Source organism: Oculina patagonica, chromosome 5, assembly GCF_052425735.1.
Source record: "Oculina patagonica isolate OP01 chromosome 5, crgOcupat, whole genome shotgun sequence".
Classification (NCBI taxonomy): domain Eukaryota; kingdom Metazoa; phylum Cnidaria; class Anthozoa; order Scleractinia; family Oculinidae; genus Oculina; species Oculina patagonica.
Genome location: NC_135762.1, coordinates 27,205,881 through 27,215,820, shown reverse-complemented (window position 1 = coordinate 27,215,820; position 9,940 = coordinate 27,205,881). Strand labels below are relative to the sequence as shown.

The 9,940-nt window shown below is 40.7% G+C and overlaps 1 protein-coding gene across 2 annotated transcripts; it reads left to right on the top strand.

The window, feature by feature from the left end:
• The first annotated feature begins 1,499 nt into the window (after positions 1 to 1,499).
• LOC144654837 (high choriolytic enzyme 1-like) lies at positions 1,500 to 9,744 on the top strand. 2 transcript variants are annotated; one of them, XM_078515059.1, is made up of 9 exons: positions 1,500 to 1,742; positions 2,375 to 2,461; positions 3,292 to 3,510; positions 3,875 to 3,992; positions 4,073 to 4,164; positions 4,320 to 4,403; positions 6,843 to 7,109; positions 8,360 to 8,479; positions 9,457 to 9,744. In XM_078515059.1, exons 1-9 carry the CDS (start codon positions 1,658 to 1,660, stop codon positions 9,567 to 9,569), a joined length of 1,185 nt encoding a protein of 394 aa, XP_078371185.1. In that variant the 5' UTR covers positions 1,500 to 1,657; the 3' UTR covers positions 9,570 to 9,744. The 2 variants fall into 2 exon arrangements, with proteins under 2 accessions (XP_078371185.1, XP_078371186.1); XM_078515060.1 differs by lacking the exons at positions 1,500 to 1,742; positions 2,375 to 2,461 and adding an exon at positions 2,763 to 2,877.
• Positions 9,745 to 9,940: the final 196 nt, after the last annotated feature.

Genomic DNA, 9,940 nt, shown 5'->3' with positions numbered 1-9,940 from the left:
CGTAAAATTATTACAAATGACATCAATTGTATCCCGAATCACGCGCTCGTAGTCTCTTTCGCAGCCTTTATATTTACGAGTCGTCACGCAATTCTTCTCTGGCCGGCTGTATCCAAAGCTTCTTTGTTCAGGCAAGAAACAAAACCTGCACAGCATAGCGGAGTAGGAGATGTCAGATTCCTAAATAATTTGAAATATAGAAATTCTGCTGTGTTAGAGATTAGAGAGGATCTGTTTATACTCAGTGTATTTAAATGAGAGGGTGTATAGGTAAGCGGATCGACAGATTACCTGGCTTTAAAATGAGCACGGATTGCGGATTTTTGTGATACATTCAGCAGAGGCACGGATTTCAAAAATAAAACGGCTGGCAGATTAGCTGAAAACTTTGGCCCAGTTTCCTGAAGCTTCATGTCAGGAGGTTCGGATCGCGCATACTAAACGAAGTCGGTCAGTTTTTGGCGGATTGTCACAAAAGCAAGCAGTGAAAGAAACTTCTTTACTGAAATAGCATAAGACAACATCTACCATCCGTTGCAGTGAAACTATATCACACAAAGTTTTCAAGTCTTTCAAGTAATGCGGATTCGGATTTCAGGGATTTGATCCAGGAACTAATGGCGGATTGACGGATTTGGCCAAAAATAATAATACAGTTGAATCCCGATAACTCGAACCTTCAAGGGAAATCGAAACTGAGGTTCGAGATGTCGGGAGTTCGAATTACTGAGGGTTCGAGTTATCAGATTCAACTGTAGCTCGGATCGGCGGATTTGCGTCCCTTTTGCGTACCCTATTCACCGCCCTAAATTAGCAGTTTTTTAAAGCAACTAATGTTGCTTTGTTCATTATCATCAACAAGGATTTGTTGTATGCCCTGCCAGGTGTATGCCAGGCCGGTGCATTGAATCAATGGACAAAAGAAATTTGCAGTCCCTCTTTGAAACGGAAGTAATCATTTGTTTATGACTATACATGGAATAAACAACGCGCTTTTGAGAGTAGCCTGCAAAGCCCTCCCCTCGGCGAGGCCCGCTTTTTAATTTGAAGGACTTGAAGTAGAGGAGGCAGAAGGAAGTATCATCAATGAAGAAAAGATATAAAAAAGAAAACGAAAAAGAAAAAGTAAAGAAAACTCCAATGATCTCGTATCCATCATTCACTCCGCTTGCTCGCGCTTTTCGCACTTTGTCGACACTTTGCGCCCACCGTAAAAGTATTGTATTGAATTGTATACCATGTAGTCTATTTGGGGTTGTCCTGACGGCCGGCCAAATGTCCTGTGACGTCCGGAAAAGCCACACTCCCTAGAATATAGTATTGACGAGCCAACAATTTCTCAAAACATTAAAAAGAAATGTGTCTGAAAAGCCAAAAACTTTCTTAGTGTAGCTCAAACGTGCCATTTTACATTGTCCGTCAAATGTAAAGAGTCATAAGGTGGGGCAGACGGGTAGGTAACAGCGTACGTGTGGGTGGGTGGAGGCAACCAAATTCGGCGTCTGGTTAAAATCCGAGTAGGCATAAAAAGGAAACAAAATTGTCATCGCCTTCAATTGGTCTACGTGAGATAAATACATTAGGTGCGCTTGTCTGCCTGCAAAATCTCATTTGTAACTGGCCTTTAGTTGCGTTGAACGTCTTTTCATATTTCTGCATGATGTTCAACCCAGGTGTAATTACAACACTGGTTCTTGTTGTTTTGTTTGTTTCAATTCAAGGACGCACTATACAAAATCAAGGTAGGTTAATTTGTCTTAGTCACGGTCTGAATGGCGTCGTTTTCATAATATGTAAAGCAAATGTACTGATGAAGCAGATCTAATCTGGCTTATTTGACTTCCGTTTGACTTCTTTTGCTGGCTTCATTCCTGTACCTAAATCATGCACGCGTTTGATTTTTTAACAAAACACGCGCGAATACTTTAGTTGCGATCTGACCTTTAAAACTTTAGAAGCTATTGAGCAAAATGTCCTTTTAAAAAACCTCCGAATGAGGGATTTTTGACACAACTGGTCGGTTTTAATGTACTTCGTTCGTTGAATGAACTTTTGATGTCTGGTATGTTGTCAATCATCCCCTCGTCTTTTAACTCAAACCCCAGGGGTTTATAGTTGTACCCCAGGGATATGTATTTTAAGTAGTTGAACCTCGCTAGTTCGAAGTCGGTTCTTTCGAATTCCCTGTTATTTCAAACTAATACCCGCCAGTTTCCCTTGGATTTGCCCTTCAGTCATTTACTATCGGCTATTTCGAACTATTTTTTGTTTCCCCCTTACAAAAACAAACATTAGACAGAGAGATATAACAACGAGGGTATGGAGAGAGTAAAATACTTGCACCAATATAAATGATGTTTAATTCGTTCTTTAGCTAATGACACACAACCAGATACCCAGACGACAAAATCAGCTTTTGCAATGATCATGGAGGCGAATGGCATCAAGGGAAGAAGTGCAGGTCAGTAAGCGATTTCCGTACCAATATCGACATACGGATTCTCATCACCGGTCTCCAGACGTTTATAATGATATTAGCTGGGAGAATTTGATTATGACTGATAGACTGTCAATTGACATTTTGCTTGACTTAGTCTCTTTGCAGCTAGCCTGCGTAGTGAGCGCGCATTTGGGAAACGCCAAAGGCGCGAGACGGCCACGCGAGGTCACTTTTCCCCTCGCGTGGCCGTCTCTCGCCTTTTGCGTTTTCCAAATGCGCGCGCAAAACTACACAGGCGCCTGCTACGTAGGCTTCTTCGCAGCAGCTACAAGGGACCTTCAGATCGAAGTACCGGAGTAGCAGATGAAGTACGAGTATCTTTTCAAACCTCGTGCTTGCTTTCGACAAGTCCCTGTTTCAACTGGCAACAGGGAGAAGTAAGGGCTCTAGGAACGTAACTGGATTGAAATTCGAAAGCCATACTCGTACTCGTACACGAACTTGTACTCGTACTCCGTTCTGAATGACACTATTGGGGTTTCAATTTAGCTCTCAACATCTCCGAGTAGAAGACCACTATTGTAGTAATTGAACAAAGTTTTAAAAGTCTTGCCTTACTTATAAACACTTGTGCACCTAAATTTGTACATTTCAGATGAAAACAATAAGCAATTTGAACAAATGTATGCTCAGGGCTCATTAGTAGAATTTTACGGTATGCAATTAAACCAGCAGGTTTTGGGTTAAAGTTTGGATAAATATTTTTTTTAATATTAAGCGGGAATAAGCCATTTTAATGAGACAATTGAGCAACTGAGGAATTCACTTGAAAATGCTCTCGCTTTTGTTAGACGGGTACGAGCTATTTCAAGGGGACATCTTGATGACAGAAGACATACGTAAGGAGTTGCGTGACATGGGACTATACCCATCCAGTGACAACAGTTCACGTGACGATCCAACAAGTCCTTCAAGGCGATCAAAGCGAGCTGCCATATCAAGTCATGCAAGGAGATGGATAGGCAGTGATGGCATACCGGAAATCCCTTACCAACTTGAATCGAGCGTTCGTAAGTAAACATTGAGTTTTTTTTTATAATTTTGTTTTGTTTTGTTTCATTTATTCTCTTCTTTCTCGTTCAGCATCAACCTCACTCTGAGTTAGGAAAAGATTGTCAAACCTTGTGTTTTCAAGCTGGGCTAGTTACAGAGAGAAAGAATTTTCGCGACACATGAAAAATGTTAATTTTGGCTCATAGTCCGGGATAGTCTGACACCCGGTTCAAATTTTCTCGATGAATAGACAACGCGTGGAAATTTAGCTGCATGTCTTTGCATGTGTTGCGAGTCTATAATGTTGACAGTGGAATAATAGCCCTTGTTTATCATTTGTTACACAAATTAAACACACTAAAAAGGTTTGCTTTTTCCCAGGTCACGCCCATCGTTTGATAAAACAAGCAATGGATCACTGGGTCAGACATGTACCGTGCCTGCGCTTCGTCCAGCGTACAAACCAGCGGTCTTACATCAGCTTTTTTGCCGGTGGAGGGTAAGTAGAATGTTTGTCACCCTTAAAATGTCAATTTACTTGTAGCGCCGCCTCATCGTGACTCTGTTCTGCTGTTGCAGGTGTTTTTCGCACGTAGGCCGACAAGGAGGACTTCAGCGGGTTTCCATAGCACGGGCATGTGAACACATTCATATAGTAGTACACGAAATTGGTTAGTAAGTCATTTGTATGTCTTTATGTCGCATGGGTGTAGAAAAGCTTTTATAACATGATGTTGCTAACAAACAGGAGTTGCTACTAAATTGTTTAATAGCCTGATGTCATTTATAGTTTTCAGAATTGATAACATGTTTGTTCTCGTTTTAGGTCACGCTCTGGGATTCTGGCACGAGCAGTCTCGGCCCGACAGAGACCGTTACGTAAACATTTACTGGAACAACATTTATCCCCGTAAGTAGTTAAACTTTAAAGGTTTAAGACTGGTCCCATTCCAGACCGGCAAAGAGCCTGATCTGATACCTCATTAGTAAAAAAACCTGCTGTCAAGCCAAGTGGCTCATCAGGCCAGAGCTTATCCCTATTTCTGTAGCATTAAGCAGCTAGGAGTATTTCTACTCCCCCCCCCCCTGGATGGGATGCTAGTCCAGGGTTACCCCTAACAGTAAATTCGCCGGTACCCATTTATACACCCGGGTGGAGAGAGGCACTGTGATAGTAAAGTGTCTTGCCTAAGTACACAACACAGTGCCCCGTCCAGGTCTCGAACCTGAACCGCTCGATCCGGAGTCCGGCGCACTAACCATTAGGCCACCGCGCCTCCCACTAGTACCGACTTTTAACTCCAGACTGCTTTCGTTGCACGAAGCGGCTAGGAGTATTGCTATTCCCTCTGAATGGAATGCTGGTTCATCACAGGTTAATTACCTCTTTATAATCCTGGGTGGAGGAGGAGCACTATAAGAGATATTGAGTGTTTTGCCCAAAAACCCATCACAACGACACAAGCCAGGCTGAACACAAACTACTCGATTCTGAATTCAATCCTTCTCGTCCTCAGGACCGCTGCCCCCCTTAACCGGCGGGGTGTTTGCACAAAGGAAAGGTGTTCCTGAGGACACCTGCTTTGATTGGCTAGATTTAAACAAAGAGAATTTAATAAGTTGATTTGATTGACCAGATTTAAGATTCCTTTAATTGAAGCCTAGACAATTGTCTCATGTGTTCCCAGAGTCACTTTTTCGCCGTGATCAGCACCGCTGGCTAAGACGGTCAGGCGGCTCTGGAGACGAGAGTAGAGTAGGCCTTTCTCGATTATGCTAGTAAAACTGGCATTTAATGCTCCTAGAAATTCTCGCATAAAGCCAAAAAATGCTAAAATAATGCCTGATTTCTTTAAAAAATGCCACTTGAATTCCAAAGAATGCTCTGTTTTATTTCAAAAAAACCTACAAACTCTTACATTATTTAACAATTATTCGCCGAAGGCGAAGTGATTATTGTTGAATAATCCCCGAGACGAAGTCGGGGGGATTATTCAACAATAATCACTGAGCCTAAGGCGAATAATTGTTTTAGTATAATTTTTAGAGGTGATCATCAAGAACTTAAAAAAATAACGATAACAAACAAGAAAACAGCAAACACAAGCGTTCGCTTGCATACGGTGTAAACCAGTATGCAATTCATCGATTACAATCATAATTTATTTAGTTAAAGCAACAAAACAAACACTATGAGAAAGATTGATGTCCGGTACCTTTGAATGATTGTTGAAGACTTCTAAGCGAATGTGGGAATCCTCTCGAAAATGAGTAGCTCCGGTGAGAAGAGAACTAAATAATGTTTGCTCAATCGATCTGACTGAGTTTCTCATCGATCGCCAAAACCGCCGTGTTTACGATCATTTCTAATGCCTTGAGAACCATCTCTTGAAAATATTTTCGGTCTAAAAGCCTTGGTAGTTAATTTGAAAAATTCCCAGTGTGTAAAATATCCAGGACTTAGACTGGTTTCTTTCAAATCAAAGAAATTTTCATTCAGCAAAAGCGGCCATGTTTACTTGCCTGGATGTCAAAGGTGGCGTGGCTAAGTAACCAAGCCTTCAAAGCTATAATCACCTCGCGCGGGGTGAATATAGCCTCATAAGCTGAGCTTCTCGACCAATCAGAATGCTTCAATTCTTATAATCACCTCTGAAATTATACTAAATGCTCATATCAACAACAGGTCATACTTAATAATTGTTTGTTTGTAAAACTTAGGGTTAGGGTTACGATCGATATGGTGCCACGCCCATTTTTGCCGATTAACGTCAAACTTGGCAGGATGATAGAGTTCGACGAGGGCTATAAGATGCCGTTTAAAGTTTGGAAAACGATCGATCAATCTATCGATCGATCTCTTGCTTTAGATGACGGAAATCATGGAACTGGTCTATCTTGCAAGTTCGTGGCCGACGCCATCTTTGCTGAGCAAGAGAAAGAGTTACCCGCTGATCACCCACACCTTTCATTCCGTTGGTGTACACACACAAGTAACGCAACACAAGTACACAAGTTACACAACGCACAAACAGTCGAAACAGAAAGAAAACAATCAAATTAAGTCAACAAAATTGTGAAACTTTAGGATTATTAAGCCTTCTGAGTTCTGAGTGCTGAAATCTGGATCACAGTCATGGAAAATGACAGAAAATGCTAGAAATTCTTTTTCAAGAAAAAACGAAAAAAAAAATGCTCGTTTTCCCCAAAAATGCCGAAAAAACTGCTAGCATAATCGAGAAAGGCCTAGAGTAGAGTCCAACGCACTAGCCATTGAGTTCTATTCCTTTTCAGTAGCATATACGTTTCATAATCTCTGACAATGGCTCAATTTTACTTATTTCACCAGGGTTCAGATATGCTTTCCACAAGTACGCAGACGGCAGAATCAATAGCCTTGGTGTTCCGTATGACTATGACAGTGTAATGCATTATGACTCGCGCGCGTTCAGCATGAATGGCCGAACCACAATCGCTCGTAAAAATGGCGACACCCGCCTCGGGAATACTCGGGGACTGAGTCAGAAGGATATCCAGCAGGCGCGGTTGCTGTACTGTAAAACAAAGCCAACAGACGAGCCACCGACGCTGAAACCTACAACTAAGTCACCGGCTGGTAAGACCTGATTGGCTGTTTCACTTCAAGAAAGTTTTAACGTTTCAATTTTTAAGGCTGGTTTTCATTAGGGAAATGGTAAAACTATTGTACTCAGACAGGACCCATCACTATGCAAAAAGACATGTGTGCCTTCAAGTCCCCCCACCCCCCCCCCCTCTTCCCCACCTTAAAAGATGATGTCTTGTTTGTATTCTTGGTTTTCACGTCCAGAATAGCAAGACCCCTGAGTTTTTATCCTTCACTGGCTATTAGAAGTCCTTAATATATATCTTGTTGAAGGTTTTTAGCTCGATAGCATTCGCCGTCTTTAAGATAGAGCATTTTGAATTTCGGAATTTCACACCACACGAGATCCAAGATGGCCGCCAGAAGACTGTCACGTTCTCTTTAAAAATGCCTCACCTTGCGATTTTTAACAATTAATCTGATCAGTTGAGGTTTTGCTAAAAGTGTATGTGAGTGTTCACTTGTACACGAGGGTGATCTGACCGCTTTTTGTAGGAGAATTTAATGCCAGATGTTTTCATTGATTTCCGGCCGCCATGTTAGAGTCTAAGCAGTTGGACTCCATCATGGCGTTTCTATACTATGCTCTCTAAATTTGCGTGAATTATTTTGACGGATAACTCGAGTACGGAATAACGTACTGATCTGAGACTTGGAAAAGAAGTTTATATAGTAGCTTTCTACAACCTGTAATATTATTGATTTTTTTGACTCGATAGTTTTGGATTTATTTTTTCGCGGCGTGACAGTTGCTTGACAGTGAAAACCATTTATAGCCTCCACTCTATCAGGAGTAGAATGTATAAGAAAAAGATTCAAACCTCCTTGTGCCATTTCTCCAACAATGCATGCTTCATGCACACCTGATATGAAAGTCTCAACTCAAATTTTGAGCCAATAAATTTTGTCCATTTGGCTTATCAGACAGGTGGTATCTTGCATAGCCCCCTACCCCTACACAAGATGGATCCTCATATAAGAAAGAAATGATCTTATGTCTCGTGTTGGGAGAGCGTGGAAGTTTTTTAAGTAGGTTGTCTAAGTAGGTGTCAGTAAATTTTTCATCTGAAGGTAGGCTACTACAGCTCGAAAGGTCGGGCTTTTTGAATTTGCCAAGACAGTTGATTTTATTTTGCTCCAAAGTCACATTGACGCTACATCTACAGTAGAAAAAATAGTCTTGATCTAAAGATAAAAACATTGCATTTTCCTGATCAAGTTTTAATCCCTGCTCGTTTCAGGTTGTAGCTACACTGACAAGCACAGGCATTGTCCTTACTGGGCGTCTCAAGGTTTCTGTAAAACTGGCCATACAGGTTACATGAACAAGAACTGCCAGAAGAGTTGCCTTTGCGTGGAGAGTGAGTAAAGCTTATTTCTTTGTTTAGTGAATAGTTTTTTACAGTGATTTTCACTGGAGCGTCGAAAGAAATTCGCATTTGCTTTGGTTTTGCATTATTACGCTTTGTGATTAGTTTAAAACTCTCGCGCCACTTTCTTAACCCTTTCACTCCTAAACGCGCATTCAGGCGCTATTTGGAGGTGCAGTCATTGATTCACTTGTGACGTCATTAATTAGCACGTCAGTGGAATTTCGTGATAAGAATCTGATAGAGCTTGAATTGACCTTTCTACAGGACTGTTCATTTTGAATATCAGTTGCATTCTGACAGAGCTAATCAAAGAAAAACAAAATCCATTTTTGGTGCAAAATCGTTGTTAAAGAGGCCAGTACACCTGTAATTGGTCAAGGTCCCCTTTTCAGGGTTTTCCATTGATAATGTCAAAACTTTTTTGGCCAAAAGATAGGATATGAAGAGTAGAAAGTAACGAGAATAAGAAAGCGAGAAAAAAAGGAAGCAAAAGGGGCAAAAAAAAATTTGGAACGGTTCAGCAAAAAAAAAAAAAAAAAAAAAAAAAAAACAAGTCCAAATTTCGGCTTATGCGCATGCACCAAAGTAAAATATTCTACATTTTTACACAGAATCTTTATGAAAATGTTGCTGAAGTGTGAAAAAGTGCTTCTGTAGCAACGTTGAGGTAAATTCCAGACCATAGCACCAAAATTTCAGTTTAGCGGCTAAAAAAACGCGTTTTTTGAGGAAAATGTGGGGGTCAAAGGGTTAAAGAATCAGAATTATAACCAAATGATTTAATGATAATGTATTTATATAGCGCATTTTCCAAAACCAATCGTGACTCGCTCACATATGTTTTCCCGCGCTTCGCGCCGGCTACATGTATTTGCTTCGTGTTTAATTTTGATTGGTTCACTGGATTGTCAGTGTCCTTTGTGGTTGGCCAGTGTAATCTAAATTAATTGTTATTCTTTTAATAGATACATGTCAGGATAAAGACAACAACTGTGGTCCATGGGCGAACAGTGGGTATTGCGTTTCGTACAAAGAGTACATGGAAACATATTGCAAGAAGAGTTGTGGAAAATGTTGACTGTTGTAAATTAAAAGTGATACAGATTTAGCTAGGAAAAAATAGACTTTGAATTAAACAACACCGTTGAGTTTAGTATAGTACATTTATTGTTGAACTCGTGTTCAAAATTTAGCTTAGATCAAGTATTAAACCTTCATGTAAAGCTGGGCGTTGTGCAACTCTAATGTTCTTTCAATTTAGTATCCGTTATGAATTCGCCATAGCTTCAATAAACGCATGGCTATTCTCAATTTAGAGTTTAAGCTCTGTTAAGAAACAAAAAAAGGTGTCTGATTGTTGCAAGCTAGGCGACGGAAGGTACTTTCGAATTCTAGCAATAGCCATACTCTGAAAATGCAAATGTTCTCGCTTGTCCAACCCTGCAAGTA

What these genes read in the sequence shown, in the direction of transcription:
- LOC144654837 (XM_078515059.1), top strand. Translation starts at nt 1,658, where the DNA reads ATGATGTTCAACCCAGGTGTAATTACAACACTGGTTCTTGTTGTTTTG. An exon ending in ACGCACTATACAAAATCAAG is followed by an intron (nt 1,743 to 2,374) that starts GTAGGTTAATTT and finishes TTCGTTCTTTAG; the next exon opens with CTAATGACACACAACCAGAT. An exon ending in TACAACTAAGTCACCGGCTG is followed by an intron (nt 7,110 to 8,359) that starts GTAAGACCTGAT and finishes TGCTCGTTTCAG; the next exon opens with GTTGTAGCTACACTGACAAG.